We start from the raw sequence: 17,171 nt of genomic DNA, 5'->3' as shown, positions 1-17,171 counted from the left end.
ACATAGCCCTCTGCCTTTTCATCTTCTCTACCTTTCTGTAACTGTCAAAAGTTGACTCTTCCAACACTGAAACCCATGGAATTTCTGGTTCTTTTCTTTTCTCTTTCATCTCTAATTACGAAAAGACCAATTATTTTCTAAACATTTCTTGTAACCGAATGTACCTAATGACCCACAATTCATGACATACAGCCACAGTTTCTTTAGATACATTTTATCTTCCTACCAGTTTATCAATAATGACAGCTGTATCAAATATTTCATCACTGCAAGTTTGGGGTAATATTTTTCATCCTCCTATAATGGTTGACTTGTAACCTGCCACCCAGCCTTAAAGCCAACACCATATACTTTTTATTTTATGTTAGCCTCTACTTTTAGATTCCAATTAATGTATTAGTTAACTTCTGCTAGGTTATTTGTATAATAACCCACCTTAAAATCTTAATTGGTTACAAAAACATATTTATTTCTAATTTGTGTTACATGAGAGTTGTGGGTCAGCCATGGTTCTCCTGGCTCAGCTGGGGTCTACAGGGCTCTGATGAGCTCATGTGGGCTCTTATTAACTCTACAGGTCTTCTCATTCTGGAACATAGGCTAATTGGATATCTTCTGTTATAGGCTACTCTTCTCATAAGAAAGGTCTGGGGGAAAAAAGTTTCCAGATAAACCATCCAATCATATATTTTTACTTAGATATGACAGATCCTAGAAGCAAAAATGTCACACCATAAAACTCAAAATTAATGGGGCAAGTAAAAATGACAAAGGTATGGAGAGAACAAATAATTATAAACAAATAATATAATCTACAACCCTCACAATAAAAAATATTAGGGAAAAAACAAAGCATTTAGAATCACACAAACCTAGTTTCTTGTGTTGTTATTGTTCTCTACCAGCTGTTCAATCTTGGGAAATACCATGACATTTATAAAACTGGTTCTTTATCTTCAAGAAAAGGATAATAATTTCTTCTGTGTTGGATGTTTGGTAAACTAAAAACTAGAAAAAAAATATACAATCTGGAGCAAAACACTTTACATTTAGTAGATGTTCAGTAAGTGTCAGAAAGAATTTATATACTTATTCATTTATAGGGGTAGAAATTTTGAGTAGCCATATATTTATTCTGATTCTATTCACAGCTAATCTAACAATAAGGATAGATCTTTAATAATTTACCTAAAAATTCACTAATATGTAGAAAAAAAGAAAGTTGAAAAGAGAACCTTGTGGTTTTGAAAACTGGCTCACAGGTAACACATCAGATGTTTTTATGTTCTAGAATCAGTGATAAGGTATTAGGCTTAGGAGAAATGTACTTACATATGAATAGGTTCTGCAGGAAGACATGGGATTAATTTGACAGCTATAACATTTCTTTTTTTTTTTTTTTAAAGATTTATTAATTGATTGATTGATTGCTATGTTGGGTCTTCGTTTCTGTGCTAGGGCTTTCTCTAGCTGCGGCAAGTGGGGGCCACTCCTCATCGCGGTGCGCGGGCCTCTCACTATCGCGGCCTCTCTTGTTGCGGAGCACAGGCTCCAGACGCGCAGTCTCAGCAGTTGTGGTTCACGGGCCCAGTTGCTCCACGGCATGTGGGATCCTCCCAGACCAGGACTTAAACCCGTGTCCTCTGCATTAGCAGGCAGATTCTCAACCACTGCACCACCAGGGAAGCCCCCGGCATTTCTTATCTTACTCTTAAATGTACCTTAAAGATCTCATAGAATTGCTGAGATTCTCAGAACACTGGCAAAAATAACGTTAAACTGATGAAATTTGTACATGTACAAATGTACATGTACAATGCTTGGTGTCAGTCTATTTATCTCTTGTAAAAATAAAATACAGTGGGTGTGTGTGAAAAAAAAAAAACTGATGAAATTTGGAAAAGAATATTTTACATGTTGGGCCTTGCTTCTAGTGAAATCATGATATATGTCATTATTCTTATTTTAACACTAATTGATATTTTTTAAAAATTCAGATTTTTACATTCTAAATTGAATTTCAAACTTTCTAAATATTGTAGTTCAAAAATCAAACGTTATATTTTTTCCTTAAATTAGGCTTAAACTAAATATATTTTTAAGATCTCAGAAAACTCATGGCCAATCCCTTGCAGAGGTGGAATTGCTCAGTTAAAGAAAAAAATAACCAAATTGTAACCTATCCATAGGAAAAAAAAATATCTCCAATGTAGGAGATCATTTATGGAAAAAAAATGGTAAATAATCAGTAATTATTTGGCAAATATAACTAATATTTTGATTGAAAACCTAATACTAACCTTCCTCAACATAACAGAAAAAAAAAAAAAAACCCATTAAATGAATGTTAGAGGATTCTTTCCCTAGTTCTACTAGAAATTAATACATGCTAGCTTAGATTTTAAACAAATTATGTTTAATTTTCTTTAATTATGCTTTATTTTCATAAAAACATTTCCTAATTTCCTGATGAGAATTATAGTGTGCCACATTTAAACACTGTATTAGTTAGCTGCTGTGACGCAAAGCCATATAACAAAACCCACCAAAATTTCAGTGTTTTATAACTGCAACTTTTTGATTTTCTTTCTTGCCCACTGTACATTTTGGTTGCAGGCTCTGCTTTACTTCTTTTCCCCCCTAGGTTTGAGGATGGAGAAACAATAGAGGGAAAAGGGAAGGAGGTAGACAACTCAGTAGCTATTAAGTATTCTATTTGAAAATGGAATATTTCACATCCATTCACATTCCATTAAACAAAGCAAGTCATATCACCAGTCTGGAAGTAAAATGGGATAGGGATGTAAAAATCCTTCTGATATGGAGGTGGGGATATATCATACAGAGATAAAGTGAATATATTTTAAATATTATAACTTATCACAAACATTTGTCAGATGTTAAAGATTTTCATTTACTTAATTTCCATTTCCAGTGATTGTGCACTTTTATTACGTGCTGCACGTAATTGTTTGACTGTATATGTATGTGTCATGAGCAAGTATATCAGGGAGTAAACATTTAAATATTTCAAAGAAAAGGTTGGAGAGATTTGAAATGTCACAGTAGTGTAATGTGATAGGAAAACTATATTTTCAGAATGATTATTTTCTGATTATATAGAGAAAGGGATAAACCAATAGGCTTTCAGAGTTTGTGACTCAGATAACAAGTTTACATTAATTGGTGTTCCCCTCCGGCTCCAGTCTGTCTCTATGTAACGAAGTGCAAAATGAGACTGACTGTGCCAATAAGCCATGTAGCTGAAAAATACTACTTAATTGGTTTGTTGTGCTTCTACTCAGCCACGTCATGTATGAAGGGCTGTGGTGGTGTCATAGGGTTCCAGGGTTATAGGATTGCAATCTAGGACAAGAAAGCATGAGTTTTGCCATTCCTATGATATAAAATAGATTTGGGGGGAAATCTCTCCAATTTTATTTTATGGTACTATTAGCCCAAAGGAATAGAGAAACTAAAGTACCTAAACATCTATTCAATTCACATTTACCACAGTTGTCCATTTTATAAAGTATCCTGACTCAGATCCTCTCAGATCTTTCTGAGCTGCACTACAATATGTTCCACTGCCCATTTTTATTAAAAATCTTATGAGTTTTTTTTGCCTGTGAATGTATTAGACAATTTATTTTTATTTAAAACATTTTTTAATTTTTCATACAATTTTTAAAGGTTACTTTCCATTTACAGTTATTACAAAATATTGACTATATTCCCCATGTTGTACAATACATCCTTGAGCCTATCTTATACACAATAGTTTGTATCTCCCACTCCTCCACCCCTATATTGCCCCTACCCCCCCCCCACTGGTAACCACTCGTTTGTTCTATCTATGAGTCTGCTTCTTTTTTGTTATATTCACTGGTTTCGTGAATTTTTTTTTAGATTCCACACACAAGTGATATCATACAATATTTGTCTTTCTTTGTCTGACTTATTTCACTTAGCATAATACCCTCCAAGTCCATCCATGTTGTTGCAAATGGCAAAATTTCATTCTTTTTTTATGGCTGAGTAGTATTCTGCTATATATACAGTGTGTATGTGTGTGTATATATATATATATATATATATATATATACATACACACTGTATATATAGCAGAATATATATATATATATATATATATACACACACACACACCACATCTTCTTTATCCATTCATCTGTTGATGGACATTTAGATTGCTTTCATGCCTTGGCAATTGTGAATAATGGTGCTTTAAACATTGAGTTGCATGTAACTTTCGAATTAGTGTTTTTGTTTCTTTCAAATATATACCCAGGAGTGGAATTGCTGGGTCATATGGTAGTTTTATTTTTAGTTTCTTGAGAAACCGCCATACTGTTTTCCACAGTGGCTGCACCAGTTTACATTCCCACCACAGTGCCCCAGGACTCCCTTTTCTTCACACCCTCAACAACATTTGTTATTTGTGTTCTTCTTGATGATGGCCATTCTGACAGGTGTGAGGTTATAACTCATTTTGGTTTTGATTTGTATTTCCCTGATGATTAGTGATGTTGAGCATCTTTTCATGTGCCTGTTGGCCACCTCTATTTCCTCTTTGGAAAAATGACTATTCAGTTCTTCTGCCTATTTTTTTTAATCAGGTTGTTTGTTTTTTTGACATTGAGTTGTATGAGCTGTTTTTATATGTTGGTTATAAAACCAGCCCTTATTGCTCATATCTTTTGCAAATATATTCTCCCATTCAGCAGGTTGTCTTTTCACTTTGCCTATGGTTTCCTTTGTTGTGCAAAATCTTTTAAGTTTGATTAGGTCCCATTTGTTTATTTTTGCTTTTATTTCTTTTACTTTAGGAGATGGATCCAAAACATATCGCTGTGATTTATGTCAAATAGCGTACTACCTATATTTGTTTTCCTCTAGGAGTTTTATAGTATCTGGTTTTACATTTAGGTCTTTAATTCATTTTTAGTTTATATGGTGTTAGAGAGTGTTCTAATATTATCCCAAGGAGGTGATATAGAAACATCTGAGCTTTTATTGTTTAAGCATATATGAGATTAATACACATAATTTAAACATAACAAACTCTATTAAGAGTTTGTGGTGTGTAGAAATATAAAAGCGTTAAAACATGTTATTATATAAAGAACTGATGAAAGATTTTGAGACAACTTATGCAACATCTTGGAATCATAAAATTTTAAAGTAGAAAAAGCACTAAGAAATCTAATACCAATGTATTTAATATTATACATGGGATCTTAGGAGAAATGAGAGTATTTGTATGCCTGACTTATGCAAAGTTAGCAGCAACAGTCACATTATTCATTCATAAATTTGTTCATTTATTTATGTAAGCATTCATATATATTTAATAATGAACATGTATTGACTATATATAATATGCCTGGTACAGGTGTAGATGTTGAAGATGCAACTGTGATAAAGACACAAACTCTTTGGCATTTGGAGGTTACAATCTAATAAGAAAAATCTTGAAAATTAATTAGAAATTACAGCAAAGGAGACGTAAAGAATAGTGAGTTAAAAAGAGAGAGTGTGTGAGAGAGAGAGAATGGATTAGAACCCAGCATGATTACTCTCAGTCCTATGCTTAGTCTACAACACCCAGTGTATCTTGTGACTCGTTTTTATAGTTCCCAACTCGGTCTTTATCTGGTAAAAATATTTCTTGATCTCAATCACATTTATGTGTGTCTATCATCTCTTTTTCAGCCAATCTCCTTTTAATGGATCTTTAAACTATTTTCAATTTTTTGCTATTATCAAATAATACTTCAATGTACATACTATACATGACTTCCTGACACATGCTCAATCATACACCTTGGGTAGACTATGGTGTGGAATTGCTGAATATAAGAATATGAACATTTTAAATTTTAACTGACTGTCAAATCACTCTTGAAGAGTAGCTGTATTGATTTATATTCTCAGAGTGTCACACACTTGTCAATAGCTGATATCATTAAGCATTTAATTTTTGCCAATCTTATATGTGAAAAGTGGTTTCTCATTATTTCAACGTGCATATCTCTGATTTCTAATTATTTTGAGTGTTTGATCAAATCCGTTGGTTGCATTGATTTTTATCTTATTGCTTTGTGCTTTCATTGATCTTAACACTCAAATATCCCTCAGTGTTGGCTACATCGCTTTACCTCCCTCATTGTTATTCTAGAAAATTGCCTATGTTTTCTCACATGGATTACTGCAGTTTCTTAACTGGTGTCTCTGTGTTCACTCTGACTAACACCATCCTTCAATCAATTTACCACGTGTAGCAAGAAGGCTTTTTTCAAAATGCAATCTGACCACAGCCCATCTCTTCCTCAGCTTAAACCATTTCTACAGTTTCACATTGCTTTTAACATGAAGAACAATGTCACAGACATGGACTAAAGACCTTATATGAACTTGTCACTAACTTTCTCTAAAGCTTCTCCTTATGTCATGCTGTTTTCTAGACACACAGGCCTTCCTTTAGCTCCTGCATTGTGCCATGTCCCTTTGAACCCCAGTGCCTTTGGACTGGCTCCTGTCTTTCAGCATGCCTACCCCATCAACTTCCCCTAGTTAACACCTACTCACCCTTCAGATCTCAGACTGGTCCTAACTTCCTAAGGAAAATGTTCTCTGAATTCCTCAACAAAGTAAAACTCTCCCATCAAATATTCTTCTTTGTGACACGTATCTAAGCTTTTGTTTATATAATTTTTGTCTGCTTCTTTGGTATTTGTCTTCTTTAATAGACTCTAGGCTGACTGAGGTCAGAAAGAGAATCTGTTTTTGGTAGCCATTGCATTTTTTTTTTTTTTTTAGCAAATAATTTTTTTTTTTTTTTAATTAATAGCTACTTTATTTATTTATTTATTTATTTTTGGCTGTGTTGGGTCTTGGTTTCGTGCGAGGGCTTTCTCGAGTTGCAGCAAGCGGGGGCCACTCTTCACTGCGGTGGGGGGGCCGCTCTTCATTGCGGTGCGTGGGCCTTTCACCATCGCGGCCCCTCCCGTTGCGGGGCACAGGCTCCAGACGCGCAGGCTCAGTAGTTGTGGCTCATGGGCCTAGTTGCTCCAAGGCATGTGGGATCTTCCCAGACCAGGGCTTGAACCCGTGTCCCTTGCATTAGCAGGCAGATTCTCAACCACTGCGCCACCAGGGAAGCCCGCCATTGCATTTTTTTAGCCACTATTTTTTAGTGGCTGGCATATATTATATGTCAATGACTGGATGAATGAATATCCCACTTAACATAGCCCCTCCATATCTTCTAGATCTTATTCTAGATTCTTCGTTATTTACATAATTTATTTTAAATATTTCTATTTTCTAACACATACATTGAAGTCATAATATTTTTCTAGGTGTTCTGATTTAGACACATCACACAGGTGTTGATATGCAGTGTTTTTACTTTATTTTACATAGTCGCCAGTCACTGTTTTGCTTTCCTCTTTAATAAAGATAGTAATGTTTGTCAACACATTTAAATTTCTAAGTGGATGGATTTGTTGAGCTCTCTTTTCATTGTTAATTTCTAAATCAACTGCATTTTAGTCAGAAAATATGTAATGTGTGACTCATGTTGTGACATTTGCTGGTTTTACTAAACAGTAAAATAGTGGGATTTGGAGAATGAGCCACGAGCAGTTGAAAAAATGTATTCTCTATTTTTTGGGTACAAATTTATACCTAATAATCCTTGTTCATTGGAATATTCAAAAGTCCTGTATTCATTAAATTTATTAATATTCCTCAGAAGATTTGATGTTTTGGGCCAGAGAAGTCTCTTTCTGTGATTCATGAGGATATTTTTCCTTCCTGTGGTATATGGAGAAAGATGTTGGAAATTTTTGTCTTTAAAAAAAAAATTCTCATAACTAATAAGAACCTGCTGTATAAAAAAATAAATTAAATAAAATTCTCTTTCTCCATTCCATCTCTTTGATTTGTACTACTTCAATAAGTATTTATTGAGAATTTACTGAGTGTCAGCTGGGAATATATCAATGAGAAAAACAGGAAAATTAATTGCTTTTACAGAACTTGCATTCTAGTGAGGTGCATACATTCTAGTGTAAATTGCATTTGGCATTCTAGCATAACACTGACCTTGAACTTTTACATCACTAATTCAGCTCTATGCACTTTTTTTCTATTAAACTTGCTCCTCCCTATGTTATTTCTTCTGTTAATTTGATTCTTCTCTTTAAAATTGTTAGACTTCCTTCAAAGTTTTGATGATTCTTGGTTGTCTGCTAATCACTGAAATTTAATATCCATGCACACCTGTCTTTTGTCATAGGTACTGATAACTTGAACATGGCTTTTTGATATAGAAGGAGGGTCAAGACAGGTAGGGTGTGCCCATCATTTGTCTTCTGGATATGGAATTACAACAATCCGATGGGGTTATGCTGGGGCCACTGCGCTGTCTCTCTTTCTATTACAGGAGATAAAGATCTCTTTTATCTAGTATTGAAGTCAAGCAGGATACAGTTTCATTTATTTCCAGGGCAATTTTCCAACTCATCATTCTAACATTGACTCCAGGGACCCCTGCAACTCATTATACCGTTAATAACTCTGAACTGAGAGTTTTGCCATCATCTCTTTGCCACAATTTACTGCAAATAATTTAAGCTATGTTTATTCAATATTTGTTTTACTGTGAATCTCATCCTCTTTATATTTTTAATACTGTCTTTATTGTCCAACACTATTATACATGTATTATATTCAAAAATATTGCTATAGAAAAATAATACTGTGAGATGAATATGCTTAGTAAATGCTCAGTATGTTATGTTGCTGATATCTGAGTTAGATCCTTTACCAAAATTTCATTGGTCAATTTGTCAAAATCTATAAAATTTTAAATTCCCGATGCCTCTGATTAGACGGTGTTTCTAGGAATCAATCTTAAGATAAAGACATTTAAATATAATAGACGAATCTGAATGCTACCTTTCCTTTTTTTTTTTTAAACATCTTTGTTGGAGTATAATTGCTTTACAATTGTGTGTTAGTTTCTGCTGTATAACAAAGTGAATTAGCTATACAAATACATATATCCCCATATCTCTTCCCTCTTGCGTCTCCCTCCCACCCTCCCTATCCCACCCCTCTAGGTGGTCACAGAGCACCGAGCTGATCTCCCTGTGCTGTGCGACTGCTTCCCACTAGCTAGCTATTTTACATTGGTTAGTATATGTAAGTACATGCCACTCTCTCACTTCATCCCAGCTTACCCTTCCCCCTCCCTGTGTCCTCAGGTCCATTCACTAAGTCTGCATCTTTATTCCTGTCCTGCACCTAGGTTCTTTGGAACCATTTTTTTTTTTTTTTTTAGATTCCATATATATGTGTTATCATATGGTATTTATTTTTCTCTTTCTGACCTATTTCACTCTGTATGACAGATTCTAGGTCCATCCACCTCACTACAAATAACTCAATTTCATTTCCTTTTATGGCTGAGTAATATTCCATTGTATATACGTGCAGTATCTTCTTTACCCATTCATCTGTCGATGGACACTTAGGTTGCTTCCATGTCCTGGCTATTGTAAATAATGCTGCAATGAACATTGTGGTACATGACTCTTTTTGAATTATGGTTTTCTCAGGGTATATGCCCAGTAGTGGGATTGCTGGGTCATATGGTAGTTCTATTTTTAGTTTTTTAAGGAACCTCCGTACTGTTCTCCATAGTGGGTGTATCAATTTACATTCCCACCAACAGTGCAGGAGGGTTCCCTTTTCTCCACACCCTCTCCAGCATTTTTTGCTTATAGATTTTTTTAAAGATGGCCATTCTGATTGGTATGAGGTGACACTTCCTTGTAGTTTTGATTTGCATTTCTCTAATGATTAGTGATGTAGAGGATTCTTTCATGTGTTTGTTGGCAATCTGTATATCTTCTTTGGAGAACTGTCTATTTAGGTCTTCTGCCCATTTTTGGACTGGGTTGTTTGCTTTTTTGATATTGAGTTGCATGAGCTGCTTGTGAATTTTGGAGATTAATCCTTTGTCAGTTGCTTCATTTGCAAATATTTTCTCCCATTCTGAGGGTTGTCTTTTTGTCTTGTTTACAGTTTCCTTGGCTGTGCAAAAGCTTTTAAGTTTCATTAGGTCCCATTTGTTTATTTTTATTTTTATTTCCATTTCTCTAGGAGGTGGGTAAAATAGGTGCTTGCTGTGATTTATGTAATGGAGTGTTCTGCCTATGTTTTCCTCTAAGAGTTTTATAGTCTCTGGCCTTACATTTAGGTCTTTAATCCATTTTGAATTTATTTTTGTGTATGGTGTTAGGGAGTGTTCTCATTTCATTCTTTTACATGTAGCTGTCCAGTTTTCCCAGCAGCACTTATTAAAGAGGCTGTCTTTTCTCCATTGTATATTCTTGCCTCCTTTATCAAAAATAAGGTGACCATATGTGCGTGGGTTTATCTCTGGGCTTTCTATCTTGTTCCATTGATCTATATTTTTTTTTGTGCCAGTACCATACTCTCTTGAATACTGTAGCTTTGTAGTATAGTGTGAAGTCCGGGAGCCTGATTCTTCCAGCTCCATTTTTCTGTGTCAAGATTGCTTTGGCTATTCGGGGTCTTTTGTGTTTCCATACAAATGGTGAAGTTTTTTGTTCTAGTTCTGTAGAAAATGCCATTGGTAGCTTGATAGGGATTGCACTGAATCTGTAGATTGCTTTGGGCAGGATAGTCATTTTCACAATGTTGATTCTTCCAATCCAAGAACATGGTATATCTCTCCATCTGTTTGTATCATCTTTAATTTCTTTCATCAAGGTCTTATAGTTTTCTGCATACAGGTCTTTTACTTCCCTAGGTAGGTTTATTCCTAAGTATTTTATTCTTTTTGTCGCAATGGTCAATGGGATTGTTTCCTTAATTTCTCTTTGAGATTTTTCATCTTTAGTGTATAGGAATGCAAGAGATTTCTGTGCCTTAATTTTGTAGCTGCAACTTGACCAAATTCATTGATTAGCTCTAGTAGTTTTTTGGTGCCATCTTTAGGATTCTCTATGTATAGTATGTCATCTGCAAAGAGTGACAGCTTTACTTCTTCTTTTCTGATTTGGATTCCTTTTATTTCTTTTTCTTCTCTGATTGCTGTGGCTAAAACTGTCAAATGTATGTTGAATAATAGTGGTGAGAGTGGACAACCTTGTCTTGTTCCTGACCTTACAGGAAATTGTTTCAGTTTTTCACCATTGAGAGCAATGTTGGCTGAGTGTTTTGTCATATCTCCTTTATTATGCTGAGGTAAGTTCCCTCTCTGCCTACTTTCTGGAGGGTTTTTATCATAAGTGGGTGTTGAATTTTGTCAAAAGCTTTTTCTGCATCTATTGAGATGATCATATGATTTTTCTCCTTCAATTTGTTAATATGGTGTATCACATGGATTGATTTGTGTATATTGAAGAATCCTTGCATTCCAGGGATAAAGCCCACTTGAACATGTGTATGATACTTTTAATGTGCTGGTGGATTCTGTTTGCTAGTATTTTGTTGAGGATTTTTGCATCTATGTTCATCAGTGATATAGGCCTGTAATTTTCTTTCTTTGTGACATCTTTGTCTGGTTTTAGTATCAGGGTGATGGTGACCTCATAGAATGAGTTTGGGAGTGTTCCTCCCTCTGCTATATTTTGGAAGATTTTAAGAAGAATAGGTGTTAGCCGTCTCTAAATGTTTGATAGAATTCACCTGTGAAGCCATCTGGTCCTGGACTTTAGTTTGTTGGAAGATTTTTAATCGCAGTCTCAATTTCAATGCTTGTGATTTGTCTATTTATATTTTGTATTTATTCCTGGTTCAGTCTTGGAACGTTGTGGTTTTCTAAGAATTTGTCCATTTCTTCCAGGTTGTCCATTTTATTGGTATATAGTTGCTTGTAGTAATCTCTCATGATCTTTTGTATTTCTGCAGTGTCTGTTGTTCCTTCCCCTTTTTCATTTCTAATTCTATTGATTTGCGTCTTCTCCCTTTTTCTCTTGATAGTCTGGCTAATGATTTATCAATTTGGTTTATCTTCTCAAAGAACCACCTTTTGGTTGTATTGATCTTTGCTATTGTTTCCTTCCTTTCTTTTCATTTATTTCTGATATGATCCTTATGATTTCTTTCCTTCTGCTAAGTTTGGGATTTTTTTTTTCTTCTTTCTCTAATTGCTTTAGATGTAAGGTTAAGTTGTTTATTTGAGATGTTTCTTGTTTCTTGAGGTAGGATTGTATTGCTATAACCTTCCCTCTTAGAACTTCTTTTGCTGCATCCCATAGGTTTTGGGTCATCGTGTTTTCATTGTCATTTGTTTCTAGGTATTTTTTGATTTCCTCTTTGATTTCTTTAATGATCTGTTGGTTATTAAGTAGTGTATTATTTAGCCTTCATGTGTTTGCATTTTTTAGAGTTTTTTTCCTGTTATTGATATCTAGTCTCATAGTATTACGGTCGGAAAAGACACCTGATACAATTTCAATTTTCTTAAATTTACCAAGGCTTGATTTATGACCCAAGGTATGATTTATCCTGGAGAATGTTCCATGAGCACTTGAGAAGAAAGTGTATTCTGTTGTTTTTGGATGGAATGTCCTATAAATATCAATTAAGTGCATCTTGTTTAATGTATCATTTAATGCTTGTGTTCCTTATTTATTTTCTCTTTTGATGATCTGTCCATTGGTGATGGTGAAAGTGGGGTGTTAAAGTCCCCTACTATGATTGTTTTACTGTCGATATCCTCCTTTATGGGTCTTAGCATTTGTCTTATGCACTGAGGTGCTCCTGTGTTGGGTGCATAAATATTTACAATTGTTTTATCTTCTTCTTGGATTGATCCCTTGATCCTTATGTAGTGTCCTTCTTTGTCTCTTGTAAAAGTCGTTATTTTAAAGTCTATTTTGTCTGATGTGAGAATTGCTACTCCAGCTTTCTTTTGATTTCCATTTGCATGGAATATCTTTTTCCATCCCCTCACTTTCAGTCTGTACGTGTGCCTAGGTCTTAAGTGGTCCTCTTGTAGACAGCATATATATCGGTCTTGTTTTTGTATCCATTCAGCCAGTCTATATCTTTTTGTTGGAGCATTTAATCCATTTTCATTTAAGGTTGTTATCGATATGTATGTTCCTATTACCATTTTCTTAATTGTTTTGGGTTTGTGATTGTAGGTCTTTTCCTTCTATTGTACTTCCTGCCTAGAGAATTTCCTTTAGCATTTGTTGCAAAGCTGGTTTGGTGGTGCTGAATTCTCTTAGCTTTTTCTTGTCTTTGAAGATTTCAATCTCTCCATTGAATCTGAATGAGATCCTTGCTGGGTAGAGTAATCTTGGCTGTAGATTTTTCCCTTTCATCACTTACAATATGTCCTGCCACTCCCTTCTGACTTGCAGAGTTTCTGCTGAAATATCAGCTGTTAACATTATGGGAATTCCCTTGTTTATTAGTTATTGATTTTCCCTTGCTGCTTTTAATATTTTTTCTTTGTATTCAATTTTGGTGGTTTGATTAATATGGTTCTTGCCATGTTTCTCCTTGGATTTATCCTGTATGGGGCTCTGAGCTTCCTGGAGTTGATTGACTATTTCCTTTCTCATATTAGGGAAGTTTTCAACTATAATCTCTTCAAATATTTTCTCAGTCCCTTTCTTTTTCTCTTCTTCTTCTGGGACCCCTGTAATTCGAATGTTGGTGTGCTTAATGTTGTCCCAGAGGTATCTGAGACTGTCCTCAATTCTTTTCATTCTTTTTTCTTTATTCTGCTCTGCAGTAGTTATTTCCACTATTTTATGTTCCAGGTCACTTATCCATTCTTCTGCCTCAGTTATTCTGCTATTGATTCCTTCTAGAGAATTTTTAATTTCATTTATTGTGTTGTTCATCATTGTTTGTTTGCTCTGTAGTTCTTCTAGGTCCTTGTTAAAGGTTTCTTGTATTTTCTCCATTCTATTTCCAAGATTTTGGATCATCTTTACTATCTTTACTCTGAATTCTTTTTCGGGTAGACTGCCTATTTCCTCTTCACTTGTTTGGTCTGGTGGGTTTTTACCTTGCTCCTTCATCTGCTGTGTGTTTCTGTGTCTTATCATTTTGCTTAACTTACTGTGTTTGGGGTCTCCTTTTCTCAGGCTGCAGGTTTGTGGTTCCCATTGTTTTTTGTGTCTGCCCCCAGTGGCTAAGGTTTGTTCAGCAGGTTCTGTAGGCTTCCTGGTGGAGGGGACAGTGCCTGTGTTCTGGTTAATGAGGCTGGATCTTGTCTTTCTGGTGGGCATGTCTGCATCTGGTGGTGTGTTCTGGGGTGTCTGTGAACTTATTATGATTTTAGGCAGCCTCTCTGCTAATGGGTGGGGTTGTGTTCCTGTTTTGCTAGTTGTTTGGCATAAGGTGTCCAACTCTATCTTGCTGGTTGTTGAGTGGAGCTGGGAGGTCTCTGGTGGACCAATGTCCTGAACTCGGCTCTCCCACCTCAGAGGCACAGGCCTGACACCCGGCCGGAGCACCATGACCCTGTGAGTCACATGGCTCAGAAGAAAAGGGAGAAAAAAAGAAAGAAAGAAAGAAAGAAAGAAAGAAAGAAAGAAAGAAAGAAAGAAAGAAAGAAAGAAAGAAAATAGAAAGAAATAAAGTTATTAAAATTAAAAATGTTATTAAAAATTAAAAATGAATTTAAAAAAAAGAAAAAGAAAGAAAGATATAAGACAGCAGCCAAACCGAAAAACAAACCCACCAATGATAACAAGCTCTAAAAACTATATAAAAAAACAAAAAACGGACTGATAGAACCCCAGTACAAATGGTAAAAGAAAAGCTATACTGACAAAATCACACAAAGAAGCATACACATACACACTCACAGAAAGAGAAAAAGAATAAAGTATATCTATCTATATATTTAAAAAAAGGAAGAGAACAAACAAATCAATAAACAAATCTACCAATGATAATACTAAAAACTAAACTAAGATAAAAATAAAACCAGAAACTAGTCAGTTGCATACAGAAAACCCTAAGTCTACAGTTGCTTCCAAAGTCCTCTGCCTCAATTTTGGGATGATTCATCATCTATTCAGGTATGCCACAGTTGCAGGGTACATCAAGTTGATTTTGGAGATTTAATACGCTGCTCCTGAGGCTGCTGAGAGAAATTTCCCTTTCTCTTCATTCTTCGCACAGCTCCTGGGGTTCAGCTTTGGATTGGCCCCGTCTCTGCATGTAGGTCGCCTGAGGGCGTCTGTTCCCTTTTGGGAAGTCTGAGGTCTTCTGTCAACGTTCAGTAGGTGTTCTGTAGGAGTTTTTCCACATGTAGATGTATTTCTGATGTATTTGTGGGAGGAAGGTGATCTCCATGTCTTACTCCTCCGCCATCTTGAAGGTCTCCCCTGAATTCTGCCTTTCTGACAATATTTTTCAGTTGTATACAAAGAATGAAAATTTACTCCATCTTCACGAATCCTATTCTTTGATAATGCTTAATTACATGGCAAATATTCAGAATATATCTTATATAATAATAGTTATGATTTTAAAGTTATGAAAATAGGAATTTCATGTGTGTGACGTTATAGCAGAGAGACAAACGTAGAATATATATTCCTATCTTTTCTAAATTGTATATGATACACATGCAATAAATTTTAATTATCAAGTAAAAATTATCATATTTATAATTATTTTTCATGTCTATCACACCTGACATTTGATTCTAAGTCAAATATTAAGAAGGGTCTTAGAGAAAGTTATAACCCACTCCCACGTGTACATATTTGACCAATAAATAGGTGCAAATTGGATAAATGAAACATACATGTATATTTAATAACAAAAGAAGACTTTTGATACATCTCCCACATATTGACCCAAGACATATTCTCAAAGCATTGAGAATTATTTCTCCTTTATAATCTATCACTTATGTGAATAAAAGCGTGAACATAATCCAGCAAAAAATATATGTGTTCTTTTATTTACTGAACTGCAGAATTCCATGGAAGTTAAGCAATTAAATTCATTCCAAATTAACCAAATAAGCAAATCAACACGTTTCTATGATCTTTTCAATGGAAAAAGCTTTGATAAGGCTTACTTCTCTGATATTCATTTACATTTTGTATATAACAATGTTCATAATGATATTGAACATTTATAAGTGATTCAGTATAGGAAAAAATCCGTGAATTCTAGTATGTAAACACATGACTACAAAGATGAATAAGATCTAATTAGTATTTACCATCTTTCCAATCTTAGAAAACTCAACTAATGTTATTTACTTATTTATTTATTTATTTATATTTTTATGGAAGAAGATACGGGTTTTGAATTGTGAAATCACTTGATCAAGGTTACATTTGTCAATTAACAGTGTATAGGTGATTAACAAAGCTTCATTCTCAGAACTGAAGTGACAATTATTTATCCAGGACAATGCCTCACATACAAAAGACACTTAATTTATGATAATTTTTTCTATTTTTGATTAGTGTTTCTTGAAGGGAAAAGTAGGACACAAATGCTGAGTGGTTAAAAGGAAATATATAACATCAAAGATTTCTCATGCATTGTAGAGGCATATATTCAGAGAATCTATCCAAAAGATGGAAAGTAGGTCTTGACTAATATATCAAAGCAGAGTAACGTATCTATGGTCTTGCTGTTATTTGGACTCTGCAAGAGAATTTGCTAAAACTAATAAATAATATTAGGTTTGTGTGTAGAATTTTGGGTTCCATGTCTACACCCATACAGATTATTTTTTGTTCTCAAATATTTTCCATTCCCTTACAACCATAATCTTCTTTCTTAACATAGTTTCTTTAAAATTGAAGCTGAAAGTATCATAACCAGTTCATCTTTAAATAAAGGTACCTTTAATTTAGAAATGACCAGATCCTTTCAAGTTTGGGCTGAAGTTTATTTGAGTATAAATATTACAGAAATTTTTGATTTTTTTGTTTTTGGTTTAAGATGATAAAATTATTTTTTAAATAGGTTATTGAACACTCAAGAAATAGTGATTTCACATTTAAATCCATCAAAAAGTTCCCTATCCCATCCTTAAGAAAGAGTAGCTTTGAAAAGAAATGGAATTAATTTTGGTCGCCTATTGAATTAAACTGAAAGAATTCTTTAAT

At 34.5% G+C, this 17,171-nt stretch overlaps 1 protein-coding gene across 1 annotated transcript in view; it reads right to left on the bottom strand.

The window, feature by feature from the left end:
• Nucleotides 1-16,114, bottom strand: part of LOC309636861 (uncharacterized protein) — a 297,761-nt gene extending 281,647 nt beyond the window's left edge. Inside the window, exon 1 of the mRNA XM_082410564.1 lies at nucleotides 8,986-16,114. Within this exon, the coding sequence (XP_082266690.1) occupies nucleotides 13,488-14,543 (1,056 nt within the window). The 5' untranslated portion in view covers nucleotides 14,544-16,114 and the 3' untranslated portion in view covers nucleotides 8,986-13,487. The remainder of the gene's footprint in view (nucleotides 1-8,985) is intronic.
• Between the last annotated feature and the right edge of the window lie 1,057 nt (nucleotides 16,115-17,171).

The sequence above is a fragment of the Balaenoptera physalus genome (assembly GCF_965194825.1).
Source record: "Balaenoptera physalus genome assembly, chromosome: 10".
Classification (NCBI taxonomy): domain Eukaryota; kingdom Metazoa; phylum Chordata; class Mammalia; order Artiodactyla; family Balaenopteridae; genus Balaenoptera; species Balaenoptera physalus.
This window is presented reverse-complemented; position numbering and strand designations above follow the sequence as displayed.